The 23,350-nt window shown below is 40.4% G+C and overlaps 1 protein-coding gene across 1 annotated transcript; it reads left to right on the top strand.

Moving 5' to 3' along the window:
- Positions 1-8,291: 8,291 nt before the first annotated feature.
- Positions 8,292-20,285, top strand: MS4A7 (membrane spanning 4-domains A7). Its single transcript, XM_004477944.5, has 7 exons — positions 8,292-8,544; positions 12,760-12,919; positions 14,231-14,365; positions 15,825-15,881; positions 18,117-18,323; positions 18,850-18,951; positions 19,724-20,285. Exons 1-7 carry the CDS (start codon positions 8,519-8,521, stop codon positions 19,853-19,855), a joined length of 819 nt encoding a protein of 272 aa, XP_004478001.1. The 5' UTR covers positions 8,292-8,518; the 3' UTR covers positions 19,856-20,285.
- The last annotated feature ends 3,065 nt before the right edge of the window (positions 20,286-23,350 follow it).

Below are 23,350 nucleotides of genomic sequence, written 5' to 3'. Positions count from 1 at the left end.
TAGGCTAATACAGGCATTCCTAGAAAGAATACATGTAATTTGTATGAATGAACAAATAAACCTCAAGATATCCTAATATGAAAGGCCAGGTTCAAAATGCTTCTTTACTAATGATTACCTCGTATATGTTTTCCCACACTTTGGGATATACTATTGTTTAAGGCTTAGCTGGGATGACCTTAGAAAGTCTCTGACTTGGTCCATCCTTAGCATTTAACCAATGAAGAAACTTGGCTACAGGTAACCACACAGAATTGCTCAGAGTTGTGATTCTGATCCAATCCTCCTAACTCAAAAACCACTGTTGTTTCTGATATGTTATGATGCCTATGGGGGTCCCCTTCATCTGTTCTTTATCATCTATTGTTAATCATCTACAGAACTATTGACATTATAGCAATTTGATAAAGTTATCAATTCCAAAAATAGATATTGGATTATGTTTGTAGTCTGATCTTTTACTGGGCTTGTTTTACGATTAGGGCTTCGCCTGGGCCATGTCATTAGGGCATTGAGTTCCCATCCCTTGGTGGGTGGGGACTCACAGATAAAAGGCATGGCAAAGGACAGAGTTGGAGCTTTTGATGCGAGGGTTCTTAATGTTGAAGTTTTGATGTTGGAGTTTGATGCTGAAGCTGGAACCACAGGAAGTAAGCTCACAGAGGAAAGAGAAGCCAGCCCCAGGAAGAAGCAAGCCCTGGGAAGAAAGGAACCTTGAACCCAGAGAGAAGCAAGACCCTGGAAGGGAGGGAACCCAGGAAGCCTGAACCCTTGCAGCTGTCAGCAGCCATCTTGCTCCAACATGTGAAAATAGACTTTGGTGAGGGAAGTAACTTATGCTTCATGGCCTGGTATCTGTAAGCTCCTACCCCAAATAAATACTCTTTATAAAAACAAACCAATTTCTGGTATTTTGCATCACCACCCCTTTGGCTGACTAATACAGACATCTCTGGGAAGCAAAACGAATTAATAGTAAGAATGGAACATGAATTAGTGAGCTACAGAGATAGCATCAGACCAGTTTGGATTCTTAGGTTCTCATAAATGTTTAACTTGTAACTTATTTCAAAATATCTTAGGGTGACTGTGGGTAAAAGTGTATCACAGGTGCTGGCAATTAATTATCTTCAAATTCAATTGTTGGGGATACCACAGATCTAGCTAGGAAATTGCCTGTATTAAGGCTTGGAACACCTCAGTTCCTTTGAGGGAAGCTTTCATATATGGGAAATACAATGAGTTCAGAGTAGGGATTACTGGATTCAATTTCTAGCTTGTGCAATTACTAGCTGTGTGCATAATTGCATAAAAATGTTGGCAGTCAGAGAATGTTTGTTTTGTATTTTGTTTTTGGAGGATTGTTGTATATACATTTGTGTCTGTATATTATATGTCTTTTGAAGGTTTCTGTGTGCCTACCTATGTCTATAAAGATCACTTTAGCTCAAATAAATTCTATAAATTCTTTGGTCATCATCTAGCTGTTGGCTTCCCATTTACTCACCGCACATCCAAAACTATAGAGTAATCAGTAGCGTGACTGTCCCATATGCATGCTATCAGAACTTCAGTTCAAAATAAACAGATCCGCTTTGACATGAAAGGAGAATCTACTTAGCGTCACAAGACTGCTATATCTTCCCCATGAAGATAAACACATGAGAGATCTCTCTGATGCTATCGGTTGTGAGCTGAGCCATACACAAAAATAATTTAAATAAAATCCTTATTCTAATGTGGTTTGTTTGTTTGTAAAGTATAAGAGTCTTCCCTGGTGGAATAAATAATGTGAAGAAAACAATTTTCTTACCTCTAGAGGGAAATGAACATGATGGTATAACCTCAAACTTAATGGAGCTCTATCTGATTTCTAGAGACTTCTGAGAGCTTATAAATATTTAGAATAATAGGATTCAGGGACTCTCAGAGGAGAAAAGGAAAAAGGGAACAATGGCATTGTACTTAAGGGAAGTGGATAGTGACTTGGTGAAGATAAGGAACAAGGATGTGCTCATTAGTATGAGGCCAGTTTTAAGAAATCCTTCTGCATTAAGTCCCTTTTTAAACAGAAAGGTTACAAGTACTTGGTAAACAAGTTTGTGCAAAATTCATTAACTCTCCTAATTATGGTAAATTCTTGGAACAAGTTGTTTTGTCAAATCCAGTTGAAAGACAGCTATGTCCTCTCCCCTTTGTTAAGAAGAAAGGACAACAGGGAGGCTGTCATTTTTAAGTTTGAGGAATTCAATGACTATCTAACTAAGGAATGGGATCCTAACTAATTGTATAAGATTCTTTACATGTCTTATAACTCAGATCAATTATCATTGCTCACACCAAACATTCAAGATTATCTAAATGCAAACAACTGAGTTAAACTAAATTGAATTGTAATAACAAATACTTTAATTAACATTGGTTCTTTAACACTTCAGGCAAGTATTACAAATTATGTGAACTCACAAAGTTACTCCATTTTCACCAGCCCATTAAACTGGGGATGAAATGGATTTTTCACTAAGTTTTTAAAGTTGAATTTCTTAATATTAAATTAAGACACAACTACAAGATCACTCAGAGATGTATTCGCTATATGCAGTGAATGTCTCATGATGATGGAGGAGGTTGTTGTTATGGGGGGAGGAGTGGGGTGATGGGGGTTGGGGGGTATGTGGGGACCTCATATTTTGTTAATGTAACATTAAAAAAAATAAAGAAAAAAAAACTTTAAAAAATGGGAAAAAAAAGACCTTGAACTAATATTAAATAAAAGGAACCAATGAATAATCCTCATTAACATGAACATTTTTAAAGAAATTAAAAGTGATAGATGCAAAAAGAGCATAAGTCACCACACTACAGTTTTGTACCTTGGTTAAACATTTTTATTCTTCATAGCCTTCACATTAAGAAGACAGAATCAATGTAGAAAAACCATTTTCTCATAATATGCTTGCTAGGCTTTCTTTTATATTCTAAAAGTAAAATGTAAAATTCCAGATAATATTGTCATCTAACAACATTTGACATTAGTGAATATATTATGCATATGATACATTAAAATGAATAATATTTTTACAAGATTATTAAGCACATAGAGAGGATATAACTGGGTAACTCCAAAGAAAATGGTATTTATACAAATAACCTGTTCTCAGCATAAGACAGTAAAACACCATTTGTGTTCTGCATTTTCTACCCAGATGGCAGAGTTTTGCCAAACTACATTTCCCTTTTAATTTTAGGAAAAAACTCCATAAACAGGATCCAAATGTGCCAACTGCTAATTGTTCAAAAGAGGTGTACTATAAACAAGCAAATTATGCCTAATAATGTGTATAGACTCCCTAGAATCCTCTTTGTTCTAACTTTTCAACCCACATAGTTGTCACTTTAGCTTTTATATATACACTTCACTCTTCCATCTGAAAATGCAGAAGATTTTGCATGACCCCGTAAGCTAGGTTGCATCCTCCCTTTAAAGAGCATTAATACCAACGTCAGCCTCCTTGCTCTCAGACGTCCCTGAATCAGCTTTAAGTAAGGTGGTGATCTTTGTATAACCACCACAGTTTTCCTGTTTTTATCTTCCTCCTCTGCTTCCTTCAACCATTCTTCTTCTTCTTTTGTTTTGTTTTTCCATCTTTATTTTTAATTTCTTGTTCATTTATTTCCCTTCAATCATTTTAAAAGTGGTTCTACTATAACATTAATCTGTTTGGCAAGATCTTTTTTTTTCTTATTTTTTTAAAATGTTACATTCAAAAAATATGAGGTCCCCATATACCCCCCACCCCCCTCACCCTACTCCTCCCACATCAACAACCTCTTTCATTATTGTGGCACATTCATCGCATTTAGTGAATACATTTTGGAGCACTGCTGTACCACATGGATAATGGTTTACATTGTAGTTTACACTCTACCCCACCCAGTCCACCCAGTGGGCCATGGCAGGACATACAATGTCCAGCATCTGTCCCTGCAGTACCAACCAGGACAATTCCATGTCCTGAAAATGCCCCCACATCATATTTCTTCTTCCCTCCTTTCTCTCAGCAGCTACCGTGGTCACTTTCTTCACATCAATGCTACAATTACCTCCATTACTAATCACAATAGTTCCATAGTACAATATCAGTAAATCCACTGTAGTCCGTACTCTATTCCTCCATCCTGTGGACTCTGGGATGGTTATGTCTACTCTACCTCTATATAGAGAGGGGGCTTAGATTCCACGTGGATGATGGATGCAATTCTGCTTGCAGTTGTAGGCACTCTTGGCTCCCTGGTGTGGTGGTTGACCTTCTTCTCCTCCCTGTTAGCTGTCTGGGGTAAGTCCAATAAACCAGAGAGTAGGAGTTGCAAGTCTGCTGAGGCACAGGGCCTAGCTGTCACATGGACAGTTCAGAGAGTCAGGCCTCCTGAGTAGACACCAAACCCAGTGCCAACTACAGGTCCAGTAAAAGTGACAAAAAGGCATGTGTAGAAAGATCGCATCTGAGTCCAACTCCAATACACTCAGGAACACAAACTCCAAAATAGGGCCAACTGACATGGCACTGAACTCCAGAGCCATGGTCATGGCAAGATCTTTTGAGAACTATTTCTTAGCCTTTTCCAGTGAGCTGATATAACCTTTTCTTACCAAACCTTTGGACCATATTTCTTCCTCAAGATACGTGTAATTTTGGAGATGATTCAGCTTGAGGAAACCACTACTGCATACTCCAAAATATAAAGAAAGAACCCTGAGCTTATTGTTGGTAGTACATCAAAATTGTAAAAAGTGTCACTGAATTTCTTAGTATTTTCTCTAATCTTCTCATTTAAAAACCAAAAAATGAGCAAATAAAAATTTCTGTCAAAACAATAGAGTCAGTCATGTCTTTATATCTTGTTTTTCTTCTTTTGTAACAATCTTGGTCAAAGAGTATATAATGCCCACTTTTTTTCCGTTTTTCTTAAAAAAAAAAACAAACAGGTATCATCCAGGCAACGCTTTCTTCCCAAAGAATGGCTATAGGTGATCCTGGACTACTCTCCCACATGTCAAGTCACATGGTTACATCTGCTGGTCTCTCTCTTCTCTTCCACGTTTCCTTCCTTGCAGCTTCTTACTTACATGACAATCTCCCTCTTTGTCTGAATTTCATTCTTTATAAAGGACTCTGGTAAGAGGATTAAGACCCATCCTGGGCCACACCTTAACTGAATTAACCTCATCAAAAATCTCTGATTACAAAATCTACACCCACAGGAATAGATTAGTTTCAAGAACATGCTGTTCTGTTGTACATACAGCTCCAAATCACCACAATGTCTTGAAGCTCATTCATCTCAAGAGAACCACTTGATATATCCTTCTTAACATCAGTTTCATACCATTGGTCTGTTTATCTCTTTTGTCCTTCCCTCTTACTAGTTCTACTACTATACCTCTTCTTTTTTCTTCTGTTGTAATGTTCCACTAAAATGTAAATGCCATGGAGGAAGGTGATTTTGTCTTTTTTTTTTTTTCATTTTTATACCCCAAACACCCAGACAAAGACTGACACCAAAGAGGCACTCAAAAAATAGTAATTGACTCAAAACTGAGGACCATTATTTTTCCACATGGAATTTTGGGGGAAGGAGGAAGACTACTGTGTCCCCACAACTCTTCAGTAAGGAGATAGTCTATGAAATACCACCTGAGGATTGCTCTGAGCACACTGAGATCAGTATAGACAGAGAGCAGGATGGACAGAAGCCTTGCAAAGCTGCAGAGAACATTGTGAAAAGACATCCAAGCCTAAGCTTCCATCACAACAAAGCATTTGTGTACTCTATTTACTACAAAGATACTTATGTTCAACCTCGTCATTATCTGAGACAATCTCATTCTCTCACCTCATCCATCACCACTGAATGGTCTCTCTAACAGTTCTGATTTACTTGGACACCAAGGGCACTCAGCAAACAACCAATGCTTGTTCCTGGGACATGGAAAGAAGGGTCTCACATCAGGTTTGGGATTCCAGTGTTGAAGTCAAAAGGATCAGAGAAGTGAGTTTCTGGGAGTAATTGTATGGCATATTACTTAAGACCATAGTCCCTGAATGCCTAGATTCAAATCTAGACTGAACCAGTTATTAGATGTGTGCCTTGGAATAAGTTATTAAGCTCTAAGTAGTTAAGTTTACCAGCCAGGATATAGGACCTTCCCAAGTTACTTTAACAGAGAGCATGTAATATAAACAAGTACTACATATGCATTATAGACCTGAAAAGACCTAAAGGAAGCATTAAATTATCACAGGATAGAAACTGCAGGAAGCAGCTACCTCCCCTGCCACCATTAAATCTTGGAGTAATCTCTGGGGTATAGTTTCCTCAACTACAAAATGTTGAGGTTGAGAAAAAAGGTCCTTTAGCTTTGTTCTGCTGTCAGGATGTGAGATTTTAAGAAGCAGAGAGAAAATCTCATGAGTGGAGTCAATCATAAAAAGGAATAAGTTAAATTAAGAAAGGACATGAAATGCACGTTGGGAACACTCTCCCTGTATTGTCAGACTCTGCACCATAACCCTGGCAAGTGTTTTCTTCCCTGAGCTCAGTAACATGCTATTTCTAGAGGAAAAAATCTCAGTACCCTCCATTAATATCAGTAGAGTCCTCTGAGATCTAAGACACACTTCTGCTTTATTAGCTTCATGGTTAGCTTGGGGTTAGCCACGTGGGCAACTGGGAAATCCCTAAACTGCCCCCTTGAGGCAGACATAGCACTATGAGTCACTGGTCAGTCTAGAGCAACAGGACCCTTTGAGAAAGGCTGAGAATATTCCAGTGTGCAGGAAGATGGATTTAGAGGAACTGTAGAAGGGCTAAGTCTAGAAGCCAGAGATCTGTCTAGGGATAATATATACTTTACTTGAAAAAAGGGATATGATGCTGAACAAGGAATACAGATTTCCTGAACAGCTAATATATGCCAGACTCTATTTTGGGTACTTTTATGTTATTTTCCTTCTTACAATTCTGAAGACATTTTTATCATTCTATATATGAGAAAAGTGACAGGATATTTAACTTACTTTTCCACAAATTCGTTCTCAGGCTCAGAAGAGGTATGACTGATGCCCAGATGCCCAAGTTCATTCTCTGACAATTTGGAAAGCAGACTATAGATCCAGAGGAAGGTCTGGATCATTAAGAGTTTCTTAAATGACAATGATGGTCATGGGGATTAAGGTGTTGATGAAATAGCCAACTGTTACCTCAACACAATCCAGTACTGGGTACCAAGAAACTTAAATTCTATCGCTACTTCTTGCACTGTGACATGTGATCTCAGGAGGATTCCTACAGCAATATCAGCCCCCTATGGAGAACTAAAGGATTGGACTGAAATTCTTTGCAAGTATTTATAAGTTTTTAAAACCTCTCTGGCTTGATCTATTCCTCTTTCAGGGGTAGCCTTGCCACCTTTCAAGAAACTGAGGCCATATGAAGTATGTAGTACTACCACGTGGAAGCTGACGTTCCCAGAGTCATCCTGATCTCTCCCTTTCTGAGCACAGGTTGTTCTCCAAGTATACTTAAGAGGAAAGTGAACATGGCAATGGTATTCCCTTGACAGCACATGCTCTCCAGAATATAAACTTTTTGGGAGCCCTGGTAGTTCTGCTTTTGACTCCAGTCCACTAACCCCTTTCCCAAAACATGACTGGGCTTCTCTGAGCAGGAAGTTAGGAAGATTCAAAGCCAGAGACAGAGAATGAAGAGGCAGAAAACAGAGGTAAAAATTAGGCAGCAAGTTCCCATAGACTGCTTTCAGCTTGCCAAGCGCCTGGAAATGGGAATATAAATAATTGCTCCCAAGTTTGAAATGAAAGTATCTTTATCAAGAGTTATTGCTTAATGACTGTCTACATTTTGTAGGTCTTTGACATCTTTTCTCTTTAATTCTCTCAAAAGCCGTATAATGGAATTATCATTACCCATATCCATAATAGATCAGAAAATTCAGCCTAAGAGGAACAAGATGACTTTAACTTCACATATCAGTTGGTGGGGAAGAATTCTAACTAGTCTGAATATAACCCTTTTCTCTTATGTTTACTTCTATTTTGTGCCATTTTCCAGACCTCAAAATTAAAAGAGGAAAGAGAGGCATATTTCATAACATCAACTGTCTGTAACTACAGCTAAATTTGTATCCGATGCAATCATAAATCCTACACTGAGAAAAGGACAGGAAGTTTCAGAGGTTGGAGAGCAGGGCAGTGCGGTTGCTCAGGTCAGAGCAGCCAGTGGGAGGTTCTGGCTAAGAGCTCACCAGGGTTGAGCCAAATCACCAGTCACGATGCACAGGACTGGCTGGGTGAACAGGAAGGCAACTCGTCTTGGCTCAAGACTTTTGGGGAGATTTTGTGCCTGTGGACAGACAGCTGGGGAATCGAATTCTCATCCTGCCTGCTGCTGACCATCCACATGAATTATCGAGTCTCTTGCTCTCATTGGTCTTCAGTTTATGCACTTGCCAAAGAAGATGTTCAGGTAAAACGATCCTTATATTTCTTTCAAGTTTTAAGGTGGTGATTTTCTACAATTCTCTGCATTTCTGGAGTGTCATGCAGTCTGACACTTCTATGACATTATCTAGATTTCCTTTGCACTGTTTAAATGCAGTAATGTGCAATGGATTAGGACCCAGAACTCTATTCTCATTCTTTAATAGAGAAGTGATGTTTTCGGAGGTGCAGGCCTCCAAGGTGATTTGACTCTAAAGCGAGGACTTTAAAACTGCCTCAACAAGTGTGGGCCACTCCAGGTTTATCTCCACTTAGTGACAATGCATCTCTCAGACTATGGTGCTTGGAAAAGAAAATGGCGTCAGTCCAGAGACCTCTTGGAAAGCCAGAATTTTGGCCATAAAGAATTCCTCTAAAAATCAGAAATATGCATCAAAATGTAAATATCATGAGTAAATCCACTTCTTTACATGACTCTGAGTAATAAACAAACAGGTGAAGCACCACAGAGGTGCAAAGAGGTTCATCATAACACTGTTCAGCATGGGATATAAAGAGAACAGTCTAAATAACCAGGAATGTGTGACTGGTTAAATGAATCTTGAAACATTCATTCACTGAAATATATCATTCAGCTTTTAAATTTAGGGCTTTTTATTATCTGTATTCATTAGTGTCAAAGATGTCCGTAGAATAATGCTGAGTGCACAAAAGAAGACTTCTAAGTGGCATGAACAAAGTGACTCTGTTTATGGAGAATTGTTATAGAATGTATATGAAATGGTAGCTATTGCAACAAAAAGTGGGATTTAAGGAACACTTTTGCTGTCTTCTTTAAATTTTATTCCCTTTTCGATTGAATTTGCTACTGTTTGCACTCTTTAAACACAGCAAATAATTAAAAAATAATAAAAGAATGACTTGCATGTAAAATCTGCAGGTGCTAGTTATCAAGTATTGTATTGCCTCTCAGATCCAAATCTACCCCTTATTCTGTGCTCTGCATTAATGAAGCTGAACCCTGTAACCATTTTTCCTTTGCAGCTCACATGATAAGAATTTGGATATGGTCAGTAGAGGCTGTTGGAGGACCCTGGAGTTGGAAGGTGTTTCTCTTCCTGGTTCTGGTGGCCTATGTAGATAAGCTCCTGTGGCAGGTGCACCCAACCCCTGCAGTGAGAGTGGCCTCTGCAGTGCCTGACCCCTGCAGCACTACTTGGCCAGCAGCACATGGCAGCTCCCTTGACCAGCCTTCCTCAGCACTCCTTGGGCAACTTCTCAGGGGAGTGCTCCTGGACCAGCATCCACCCATGAAAGTCTTCTCTGACACCCCTTGGGAGACTTTCTCATCTCAGCAAACTGCTCTGCCATCCAAGAAGAGAAACCCATGCCTTCTCCAGTGAAGTCTGGACCTTGGCTTTTCCAGATTTTTTTCCTTCCTTTGGTACCTTCTCTCAGCCATGAGTGACTGCTCCCTGTATCTGCTCTTCCCATATTCTTTAAAGTTCTCTTTACACCTTACTAGTCAATCCCAATTACTCCAATCCCCTCATACAGTTAACAAACATTTATATTAATAATAATAATAAACAACTAAATGTACATGGTAGAGTAGGGCTGTCACCAGGCTTCCAGGTACCAGCTTTGGGCTTAGAATAAAACATTTCCAGGAGTTCTTGGATATGGGAACTGAAAAATACAGGAAACAATCCAGAAGTAGAGAGACTGGTTATTAGGAATGGAAAGAAAAAGGGGTCTGGTTGGCAGATTTGGGTTATCACACAAAAAGGAGCAAGGCAGAGGCCACGTTATCACAACATGAGGACAATTCTGGACAGACATCCAACCCACATGGCCTAAGATCAGAAATATTCCTTAGGAAGTGCAGGAGCTGATGAGTGGCTGCCAATGGACTTCAACTATAAGGGAGAGGGGAGCAATGGCAAAGGATTAGGCATAAGTATATGGCCATTTCTAAGCCTGCTGGAGATGTAGAAAATCTCTGGCATTAGACTGCCTGTGTTGAAATCTTGCCTCCACTACTTGCTACATGTACAAGCTTCATTTTCTCATCCACAGAAATCAAATAATATCACCAACCTCTGAGAGTTGTTTGTGATTAAATGAGACTCCGTACAAAGCTCCTAATACAGTGCTTAACCCATAGTAAATGCTCAGTAAATGTTAGGAATTATTATTATTCTACCAGAAACTACTGTTTGATTTTGAAACCTAGACTTTCTCCAAATCTGATGCTTTCTCTACTTCTCTGGCTTTAAAGATGTGCTGGAATTCCATTCAGAAGAGGTCTGGTACCATCTATGACATCTTCACCTCAGCCCAGCTCTACTGTAGGGATTCAGTATCAATACTATTCCTTTACTGGTTCATGAACCTCACCCATACTTCAGCTCAGATTTCAAAATTCCGAGAAAAAAAATTAACTTCTTTAGTAAGGAGAACTTTAGTTTTAATAACTCTTCAGATAAGGTACCTGAGGCCCAAAAAGCATGAACAGTGTGACCAAGACATATATCAAGTTAGTATAAATAGGATAGAGATCACTAATATTTACAGAGTATTAGAGTACCTGAAAAACTCAGAGGGGCATTCACATATTTCACCTCATTCAAATCCTCATAAAGTCCTTCGTGATAGTAGTATTATCCTTATTTTAAAGGAAGCTTTAATGAGGGGAAATAACCTGCCTGTGGCCAGCCAATAAATATTAGAGCTGGCAAACCAATGGGTTTTAGATATAATTAATATGGATTAAGAGTTTATCAGAGGTCCATTCTATATTATGTCCATTATCCATTTAGTCTCATTTTACCCTGACTAGGGTTGGGCTAGTAGTAATTGGTGGAAATGGAATATGAGCATAAAACACTCTACAACACATGCTCAGACGTGCAACTAGATGCCCAGTCATCAGGTTCCCAGCCCAGTGCTCTTTTCCATCTCTCCCACTAATAACAAGATTCTGGCAGCCATTTCCAATCTGTCTATGGCACTTATTCCATTCCGGAGGGCCAGAAAAACCTTCTCCAAACACCAAGACATGAAGGTGAAGCATCAAGGAGCACAACTCTGACACCTTTGGATGATCGCAAGCCTTAATCTAAACTTTTGTCCTCAAGATGGAGAATGTAATTAAAAAATAATAATAATAATAATAATAAATAAATATTAAAAAAAAAAGATGGAGAATGTTGTGCTGAGAACAGATCTGGGGAGCTTCAAATACTGAACCTTGCTTCTCACACTACAGAGGTCCAGCAGTGCTGCTGATCTGGTGGACAGTCTATGGTTTTGCTCCCAAGTCTACATTGGAAATCAGTGTTAGGAAGGAAGAAAGAGAGGATGAGGAGAATTGAGGTGGTACAGAGAAAAAATCATAAGTTTCTGAGCCAGGTTAACCCTGTTCATGCACTTACCTTAAGCAAACACAGACAATACTAATTATATTTTCCACTACTTATTAAGTACTCCCAATGTGTCAGGCTAAAGTACTTTGTGTATCTATTTCTTTGTGTGCCTAAAGTCCCTTGAACTTGCTAGTCCTGAGTTTCTGATGTTCATATGGGTTTTGTAGCATATACCTTGTAAAATTGTTATAAGGAGTAGAGGTACTCTGCCTTAGTGCCTGAAATTCATCAGGAGTTCAATAAATCTTCAAATTAATAATTATTAAGCCAATGTAAGCAAGAGGAACATCCTGGGTGGAAAAGGTCCTATATGGGAAAAGGAAGTGCAATAGGATTTACTCAGTATCTTAAAGGAAATAAAATTAAGCAAAGGTTAGAGTATTGAGCAGTACAGGTGTAGTATAAATGTGCAATCCTGGGAGATAAACAGGGAAAGGCACACAGGTGAGGTGGGAGGTAAAGGGATTTGGGAAAAGAAACTGGGAGTAGGAGTACTGGAGAGAGAAAGAGAAAGACAAACTCAGGGTCATGAAGGCTATTCTGTGTGAACTGTTCATCTCTCAATTGTGTGACTCCATACTTTATACCGTTCTCTCCCAGTGACATGCTTGCTGTCAACAGTTGAGGAAGGTGCAATATGCTAGTGTTCTGAGGTTCCCATTACTCTCCTATTCTGTTTTATTCCTGTAGGACAGTCTGCCCCTTGGATAAAAGAGAAATATCTTCAAAAGTTCCTACAAAGTCTGGTCATTGTGAAGTTTATGCTTTTTAGTCAAACCCTGATTCCTAACTGAGTTTACTGCCTCTTCTAGCATCATCCGCACTGTGCTATCACAACTCAAGATTAAGGGGCCCTTTGACATCTTCATTCCAAAAGGTATCATTGTCCCTCAAAAAGAGAAACCTGGACAAACCTCCCAAAAAGAGGAAAAAATGTATAATGGTTTGCAAAAGGAGGCCACAGTTCTTGGGGTAAGTTCATCCCATAATAGGAAGAACACTGAGGGAAGAGATGATAATCATATCTGTACTACAGATCTATGATGGATATGGGAAATCTTTCATTATTTTCTGGTTGAATCCAGGATGATGAGGACATGAAGGGGGACTTTATGGGAAGACTATATCCTTCTTAGGCCTTCCTGTAAACTAATTAAAGTCATCAGGTCTTTTCCACCTAAATGCCCCTAATCAAGGGTCTCCTAATTTTTCTTTAGTAGGGATTTTAGATCTAACCATATTATTTTACTCAATATGATAAAACTAGATCATCTTAGTCTGAGCTTATTTTTTAAACAATTTGAGATGAGACTCTCTAAACTAATATCATTGTGCTTTTTATTCTGTATACATGAGTCACTACAAGACACCCAAGTACTACCTTGGGTCACTTTCTCTCATATCTAGGATTTTAATCCCCACATGGTTCTGAACATCCTTTTTATGACCCAACTCCTACCTAGTTCCAACTATGGAAACCTGACCAACTTTGCCCTCTGGAATTCATGGTCAGAAAACAGCATAATCTCCTTTATTCTCAAATTGTTTCCTAAAATCCCCCTTCATGTGCAAACAGAAATCTAGTTACCCAATGAGGGCACTGTTCCACTACAACACTTGTCGTTATCCTCTTTGCTCCTTATTTACATTTCCAGATCACTCTTTCACTATCCTCCCTAAAAACTTCCACTTTATATCTTATGTGGTCCTCCTAAATAATTCATTTTCCCTGCCCCAATCATTCTCCTTTGTTCCTTGAACATGTTGTTTCCAAGATCACTTTCACTCCCTCCACCAGAGTTCCTATAATAAGCCTTGGCTTAAAGCCCATTCCACTACTCTTCTTCCCACCATTACTCTTCTAAAGGGTAGAGAGTCAATGGAACCATACTCTCTTGATTCATATCCAATGGGTTTGTCTCCTTTCGTCCATTGCTAAGCCCAATTTTCAATTCTCAGTTCTCAACTTTCCTGAAATAACAGAAGCATTTGATGCAGCTGATCACTCTTTCCTTCATGAAACATTTTATTCACTTGATGAGCTAGACATCACACCCTTCTGGTTTCCCTCCTTTCTCTCTGGTTCTTGCTTTTATTCCTTCTTTACTGATTTCTCTTTATTTCTATGACCCTAAACTTGGAGTATCCCATAGCTCAGCCCTATAAAATACAGGGTTTTTCTGACAGTAAAAATAGTTGAGTCTGGTAGGGTAAGAAGAGAAGATAAGGGATGAAAATGACCAGGTCTTACGGCCTCTTTACCCCCCTCTTCTTGTCTTCTAGGTTATCCAGATCCTGTCTTGCCTGATGATTGCAAGCTTGGGTGCCATTTTGGTTTCTGCTCCCTACTCTTCCCACTTCAACCCAGCAGTTTCCACCATTTTGAGGTCTGGGTACCCATTTCTAGGAGCTCTGTGTGTGAGTAGAGTGTGATCTCCAACAGGGGACCTTCTTTATTAGTGCTAATTGGATGCTTGATCATGGAGTTCCTTAATGCCCCGGGTGGGGAGTTAGGGCAGGAAAAAAAGAAAAAGACTTCAGACTTTCCCTTTGAGCATCCCACATCATGCCTTTCTCATGTAGGTAAAGGGACAAATTCATCCTCCTGCATGAGTAGCCCAGGGAGGAATTAATAGGGGCAGAAGTCAAGAGAGGACGGTAATGCAATGGACACACCAGTGAAACATTTCTTTCATAGCTGTATCCAGCATGCCTTTGGAAAAGTGCTTTAAAGTTCATATCACTCTTTGGGGCTTCAATGAGATCACTGAATTCCCTCCATATTAAGAATACTCCATTTGGTAGATAGAGAGGAAATGATATTTGTAAACAATAAAATGAGGGCAAATAACAGATTCTACAGATTTGCAAAGGATGAGATTAGCAAAGTTAACATTTATGGGTTGCATTCAGAAAACTCTTTTTTTACTGCCTTTCATCTAAAACCTCATGAAGAAAGGCTCAGTGGCTATTTTTGGGTGATGATAAAAGCCTGGGCCACCTCACATCTCCCTCAAAGAACCACTTCTTTCTTATGTATAGCCTGTACAAAGGAGAAAAATCACCCATTCTGGCAGATGAATTATACCAAGACACCACCACTGGTTAGATAAAAACAGTGAAGTTACAAATAGTGGTTCTGCTTCTGCCCCCAAAATATAACTCCTCCTTGGTTTCTGTATCTGAACAGTAGTTGTGAGCCCCAAATGCCCTTTTGAATTCGAGAGTTAGCTCATGTTTGGGAACACTGGACTCTTGTCAGTGATAATTCAGCACCTGAATCACAAATCTAACTGGTATTTCAGCTTCTCAAAACAACCTTGCACCACACGTTGGATCCTTAATATCACTTTTGATCAAATACTGACTTCTAGGGCTTTAAGATGAAAGACTCTTCACATCTGCACTTGCCCTTTCCACTTTCTTCAACACCTAGTCTGGTTCAGGCCACCTACACCAATGGCTTGAAGCCCATAGGTTTCTGCACCTTGTTCATATCAAAGTCCCTTTCTCAAACCTCTTTTGGCTTCTCCTATCTTTCTATCCCACAGAGTCACTTGTCTGTCTCACACTTCTCTCTATTAATCCTGTGATTTAGTAGCATTCTCCCTTCCACGTATGTCTCCCCTGGCCTTCACTGAGAAACCACCAGTGATTTCCAACATAAATCCAGCTCCTCATTTGCTTATTCTTCAAAGTGAGCATGAGCATCCTAAGGGCAGAATTTGGACCTCTGTAAATAGAGCCCATCATCATTCTTTCAGTGTTCTCTCCCTATGTTTTCCAATAACACTTATTGATGGAGTGATTAACAGTAATATGGTAGTCATGTTTCCACAAGGCAAATGAAATGACCATTTCTTTCTTTTTTGAGCAGTTTGCCTTTACTGGATCCCTCTCAATTATCTCTGGGAGAAAATCAACCAAGACCTTTGTAAGTATGAAAACCCTTAAATCTCAAGTGGAAGGAATTGAAGGAATCCCAAGGTTTATTCTTCACTCAAAATCTGCATTTGAGAGTTTAGGGAAATGAGGCTCAGAGCAGGTGAGAGAGACCCTGGTCTCCCAGCTGGCCCATGGCAGAACCAGGAAGAAAACCCAAATTTCCTGCCTTCTAGACCAATGCTTTCTCTCCCACAAAATGGTCTTGTATCATATTCCAAGATTCAGCTGCTTAAATAGTGGGAATTTAAAACTATACATGGGTTCTTTACAAGTTGTTACCTTGGCCACTGAGGAGAGGGTCCAGCCGTCCTACCTAGAGCCTAGAGATCCCTTTTGCTATAAAATCTTGACTCATAATAAGGTTATTTTTTTCTCTCTTCCTAGGGTTTTGGGATCTCACACTAATTCTATCCCTTCAGTTGTAGTGTGATTGTCTTGGTTTTCCCAGGACTGTCTCAGTTTTAGTACTGAAATTTCATATTCTGAAAGATCTTGCAGTCCCAGAAAAACTGAGATAATTGGTCACTCTATTCAAGTTGAAAGAACTCATGTTGTAGTTTAACATCTCCACTCTCTAAGCTCAGGGTAAACCTCATCCAGTTAAAGAGCAAGTGGGGGGAGGGGAGAGGCACTCACCCCCTTCCCCATTTCCTTCCCAGAAGAGAATGCTGGCAAATTCTTCTGGGTTGGAGACTATCTCCATCCAAAGACCTATCTTTGATAGTTGGGGCTATCAAGAAAACTTTAGATCAAAGTATGGCTGGGAAGAATAAGAGCAATTGCAAGTTTATTCCTGCCTATAAAGGTGTCTAGACTCTAGAGAGTATGTAGGAGGGAGTGGGGAAGGAACATCAAGTCTGTGATGCCAGCACTGATGGCCATGCTGAAGGCAGAGGTGGTGCTGTTCAGACCAATCCAATATCTCCCTTGATTTCCTCACAAACCTTAGAATTGTTCTCTTGTCCTAAAAATTTCCAGAGTCTAAATTCTTTGATCCCTCTTGGGAAATCCAATCTTACCTAAAGAAGGAGCAGCTTCAGAGAAACAGCAGAAGGAAGATGGGAAAGTTGAATGACCTACTTATAAAAGATCAGGCCTATGAGATCCACATTCACCACACCTTCTTCCAGGTCCTAGTCCACATTTTGGGGAAAAGGGCTCTCCCAGGATATAATGAGTTTTTTACAAAGACACCAAAGTGCCCAGTTCTGTGCCAGGTTCCCAACCCATGCTCCTCTCTGTTTGAGCATCACTGAAAGATACTGTGTATCTGGGAAAGAAGAGTATTCTGCCCTCTTCTGCCTTAGCTCTGTGGCCACACACTCTGAATGCTAAGTCCCCAAAAGAAGAGCAGCTTGAATGGAACAGGGCAGTGCCTCTTCCCAGAACTGCCACAGGGGCAAGAGAGCCCACATGCTGTCATGTGTCCACATGTGGGGATCACATAGATGTCAGGTCAGTCCACACCTACATTTTGCTTGCTGTGTATTCAGGGCACTTGGGAAGCCACCTCAGAGATTAGCATATTCATCTTACAGGTTTCCTGATTCCAAGTCCAGAGCTCTGATTCTAGTGCTGCCTCCTATACTGGGAACTCTTCTATATCCAATATCCCAGTCCCAAGGTTGAAACTGACGGGGCATATACACCCTCTATGTGTCCTCATCTGTGGCTGCCCATGTGGGAGCTCCTTGAGTCAGGATGTGGCTTTTCCTAAGTCAACTGGTGGGTGTGTGGCCAGGGCAGAGGGAAAGGTTGCTATGGAGAAGAGCAAAGGTCTCAGCAGCTTCCTCCCCTCCCCACACCTGCCCTTTGTGGGGAGCAGCTACAGTCTGATGATTCCTGACTTCAGAGAGGATGGAACAGAGAGACAGGATCTAAACCCACACACCTCTGATTTGGACCTGCTATTGAAGGAAACTGAAGGCTCTTTCTTGTCTGGTGTCCCCACTCTGGGCAGAGAATGAGACAGCAGCCCTCTCCCCAAGAAGAAAAGGATCCATGCATTCTCTCAATCAACAAATATTGGCCAATTATATCAGGCACCATAATAGATAGTGAGGACGGATAAAGAAATGAACAAAACACAATCTGTGTCCCCCGAAAGCACACAACATAGAGAGGGAAACAGACCCAGGAAGCACCATTGAAGTGCAGGGGCAGAGGGACAGGAGCAGCTCCTGCTGCTTCTGAGATGAGAGCCCAATGCAGGTTTCTCTTCCAGGCCCTGAGCAGCCTGACCTCAAATGCTGTGAGCTCAGTTGCCGCTGGAGCAGGCCTTATCCTCCTCACCTACAGCCTGGTTGCCCTGGGGCCTGCCTCTGGACAGTGTGACTTGGAAAAGGATAATCTATCAGCCTTGCCTTATTCGGAGTATTATTACTCAATATATGAAATCAAGGACTGTCTCCTGGCTCGTGTCAGTCTAACAGTAAGTAGTTTCAGACTGAATAGACTGTCATGTGAAATCTCAGCATACACTTTTTGCATAATCCCTCCTTTTTCAGCAATGTCTAGTTCCATTGGTCTGAATGCCTGGAGGAAGACAGAAAAAAATAATTCAAAATTTAAATAAAGATGAGATTTCAGATGAAGGAATGCAATGAGACCAGTACAGGGTGGCGGGGGCAGGGAAGGAGGAGCCATATCTAGAAACATTATAATTTTTAAAAAATCAAGGACAAAAAGAAAATAATTTTTAAAAATCCAGTTGGAGACAAAGGACATATTATCGTATCTTAGAATGTTAAAAAGAACAAAATGCATGGGAACACCAAGGTTCACAGCTCATTTCCCTTCTACTAAGATATGCCAAAGAGAAAGCAGAAAAGGGGACTAAATAATTTTCTCAGCCCCTTATTCTCTCCATTGCTGGGGCCTTCATCTCTCTGTCTCCTCCCAGCCAGTCTCCAGGGCTGGCTTGCACTGCGCCCCAACCATCCCTGTCCTGCTTGCAGGGTGTGCTGGTGGTAATGCTCATCTTCTCTGCGCTGGAGCTCTTCCTTGCTGCATACGCTTCTGTGCTGTGGTGGACCCAGTTCAACTCCAATAGCCCAGGGGTGAGTACACTGGCAAATCACATGGCACTTGCTGGGTCCAGCAGTCTGGGATTATCATCAAGTGTGATGATGATCCAGGCACAAGCAGTAGCCCGAAGAGGAGTCACTTATCAGCCATGTGGTTCATGTGCCTTTTATAGCATAAAAAGATTTCAATAGATGGGCCAGGCTCAGCTGGTGCCTGCTGGGCAGACCAGTTAGAGAAGAACCTAGTATGAAGCTAGGTGCTCCCAGCTGGGAGCTAGATAAGTTGGCCTTATCTAGTCACCTCATGAGAAAACCAAGGCTTGCTTGAAGTCACATGGAGAATTAATGCTATATAGACCAATGAGCTGCAAGAACTTGCATTCCTCACTCTTGTTATGAACACAGCCACAGCCTCCTGGGAGCCGCCATAGCAAAGCGCCCTGGCCAATGTGATGAGAGTTTTTACTAAGACATTTATCGTTTTTTGTACTCTTCCTTAAATAATCTCTTAATATTGTCATGTTAAAATAGGTTTTGGTTTCCCTAAAAGCCCTAGCAGGATATTGTTGAATCAATTTACATGGAAAACTTTTAAAGGGATTGGATGGATTATGATTCAATAACAATTTATCAGGAAAAGGAAAATAGCAAACTGAGAATGGCATTTTTGAAATAATATTGATGCAATTATGGTAAATCTAGAAGGGCTTACTGAACAAAAATTGAGGGAGAGGAGTTTAAAATATATATCAAAACAGCCTCCAAAATGAGTTAAAGAACTGCAAACAAATTTTATCTTTTCCAGAGTTCATTTTTCCTGTCTCAGTCACAAGGCCATATCCAGTATATCAAAGAGTTCTTCAGAGTCATGGATATGAATAACTCTGGGCCTCAGAAGATAAAGGAGGAGAAACCCTGTGCTTATGGCAAAGCATGACCAGATGTTCCTCAAATCTCAGCCATTCTGGAGAGTGTCAAACTTAAAAAAAAAAAAAAAGGAAAGAAAGCCTTTGCTTTGTACTTGTTTTCAGTATGAGTCATTTTATTTCTCTTGCAAATAATTCCCAAAAGCCCAGGCCAGTAAAATGTTAGTCATTCTTCTGAAATGGCTGTAAACTTTATAAACTTTTCTGGGCAACCAAAAGCAGGGAAGCCAAAAGCAGAAAGTGATTCATCTAGTCATACATCTATAAGGAAGAAGAAGAGAAAATGTGTACGTTTGTGCAGTCCCTTGTTGCTAGTGTGAACTGGCTATGTCATGGTGGCTCTGCAGGCCCTGTTTGTACTATTTTCACACTCGTGTTATTTAAATGTTTAAATGTTAGGGATCTCAAGAACACTTTAATTAAAATACATTTAAAAAGGTAGATGACTGTACAATTTAATAAGTTTATTAAAAATCTGGGTTCAAATATCATAATTAATCATGATGCTCTCTCCCAGCTAAGCACACATTGCTTGCACTTAACTCCTGTTGGCTAGAATTTGCCGTATGGCCACACATAAGCACTAAGAAGTTAGGAAATGATGTCTAGCAGGCCAGCTGTGTGCCCAGCACTTCTATGATGAAGGAAAGTAGGGAGAAGGATTTTGGTGGCCAACTTTCAATCTGCTGCACTCATGTACCTGAAAGAGCAAAAGTTTTTACTTGTGGTCAATTATGGAGACATTTCAAGACATGCCACAAATGGTTATCACTAAATAAACATGGAGGAAAACAACATAGATGTAAAATCTCTGGGCTTCTAAATCAAACCAAAACAACAGAAAAGATATACCTTGTTAAGAGAAAAGTAGGTCACTAGAATAAAGAGAGTCAGTGCTATGGACTGGATCCTGTCCTCCAAAAAATACATATGCAAATCTTACCCCTAGTCTTGTAAATATGAGCTTATTTGAATTAATAAATAGGATCTTTGAAGATGTTATTAGTTAAGATGAGACAAAACCGGATTTGGCTGGGCCCTAATCCAATATTACTGGTTTCTTAATAGGCAGAGGAAATTTGGACAAGGTGGTAGTAGATAGACAGACAGCCATGAGACAGAGGCAGATACCAAGTATGCCACAAGCCAAGGAGCATCATGGATTGCTGGCAGTGGCCAGAACCCCACGGACTGCACAGGAAGCATGGTCCTGCCAAATGCTTGATCTGAACTTCTAGCCTCCAGAACTGGGAGACAATAAATATCTGTTTGTGGCAGTTTGAAATCATCTGACAAATCTCCCAAAGTAGATTAATTTGTGGGCTGATCTACTCTTGTGCATATAAAACCTTTTTTCATTGGACTGCCTCTGTGAGGTGTGACTTAGGTTGAATCTCTGCCCTTTTGCTGGGTCCAGATAAAAAATGAAGACACATCGGAAAAGAAAGCTCTGCCATTTTGATCCTGCCATGTGACAGAAAGGAAGGAGAGGCCCAAGCAGCTGAGGCCCCTGGGAGAGATGAGCCATTGCCTGATAGCTCACAGCTGAAATTGGGAAAAAAGCAGAGCAGCTGAGCCTAATAGAAGAGGTCAAGTAAGAGACAAGTTCTTTGGCTGGTTACCCTCAGCTGAGCTCCAAGAGATAGGGGAAAGCAGAGACCAGGCAGAGATTGCCCACCATCTTGCATCAACATGTGGCAGCTACTTGTTGAGAAAGCACCTTTAATGCTGCCTTGAGTTGGACTTTTCATGGCCTTGGAACTGTAAGCTTTTACCCCAAATAAATACCCTTTATAAGAGCCAACACATTCCTGGTATTTTGCAACAGCAGCCCTTTAGCCAAGTAAAACACTGTTGCTTAAGGCAGCTAGTCTATGGTACTTTGTTGCAACAGCCCTGGCAAACTAAGACGGTCAGCGACTCAAGTTTAAAAATTTAAGACTTGACAAAATATTTGGATAAAGCTCAAAAATGTATGTGATATAGTCATTCTCCCTCTCAAAACAAAACAAAAACATCTCCCATTATCCCTCTAGTCTTTCTTCTTGATGGAATAAGCAATGCCCCTTTCCAACCACAGGACCCCTGAATGCTGATGGTTTTATAAACCTGTTCCATACTCACACAACCCTCCTTTCTCCCCTCACTGAATTTTGCCTTCTGACTGACATTCAACACCATTTCTTTGACCTGGCCCCACCTCTGTAACCACCAGTTCAGACACCTCACTCTCATTACATCTTTTAATCTTTCCAATGTCCCCCTACATCTTGAACCTCACAAGCACCATCACGAGGCACCCCAAAGGGCCTTTGCAAAATGGTCTAAAGTCCTATCTTTGGGATCCACATTAAATTTGGAAAACTAATTGGCAAGAATCACTAACAAGAACATGTAATAAATTCATGGCAAGAAAAGGAGTGGATAATTTTAACCAAGTCCAAGTAGATATTTAATACACACACTAGAATTCTGAAGCCTTACTCTTGATAAAAGAAATGCAGCACCCCATAAAGGTAACCCAGAAGCTTCAGCTGAACCACACATGCTCAGATCCTTCTCACCAATTGTCCAACCCTCCCTCTCATCTTAGCCAACTGTGGTGAGAGATCCTTCTTGCTAGCCTGATGAAGTAAGCAGCCATGTTGAGGAAACAAAGAACTGAGGACAGCTCTAGGATCTGAAAGCAGCCTCCAGCCTCCAAGAAGCAAAAACCTTGGTCCTTAGTCATACAGCCACCAGGAAATAAATTCTGCCAACAACCCTAATGTGCTTGGAAGTGGGTTCTTCCCCAGTCAAGGTTCCAGATGAGAATTCAGTCCAGTTAACACCTTTATTGTGGCCTTTGGAGACCCTAAGCAGTGGACCCTGCTAAACTATATCTCGATTCCTGGCCCACAGAAACTCTGAGATAAAAAACATGTGTTGTTTTAAGCCATTACAGATTCCATGCTCTAATCTTGTATTAATTTCCTGTTGTTATGCAACTAATAACCACAAATGTAATGGCCTACTTTCCAGCAGTAACTGTGGCCTTGGTTTCTTCATCTTTAAAATGGGGATGATAATAGTACCTACCTTCCAGGGTTGTTGGGAAGATGACATGGTAATACCTGCCATGTTGGCACATACTAAGTGCTCAATCTCAGTAGTCAAATTGGAGGAAGGGTTGGCTACTGTAAGTTGAAAGAAGAGGAAATACCATTTCCACTCAAAGGGTATCATTCTGCATAAGGCACAGGTCCACAAGAACACTGCCATTTCACCTCTCTGTGGCTTCTGCCTTCTGGACTGATCTAACTGAGTCAGTAGAGGCTCCATTTTTTAGAAGCTTGGAAGTTGAAAGCAGGAGAAAAAGACAGAGGCTGAAAACTATAATCTAGTTGAAAAGATAAAATGAGGTGCATTAGGATATATCTAAATGGAATTATAAGCTTCTCCCACTTAACATTAGCAGTTTGTTCCTAAAATTCAGGAATTATGCATGAAGATGGTTCTTTTCCATC

This window comes from Dasypus novemcinctus, chromosome 10 (genome assembly GCF_030445035.2).
Source record: "Dasypus novemcinctus isolate mDasNov1 chromosome 10, mDasNov1.1.hap2, whole genome shotgun sequence".
Lineage (NCBI taxonomy): Eukaryota > Metazoa > Chordata > Mammalia > Cingulata > Dasypodidae > Dasypus > Dasypus novemcinctus.
This window is presented reverse-complemented; position numbering and strand designations above follow the sequence as displayed.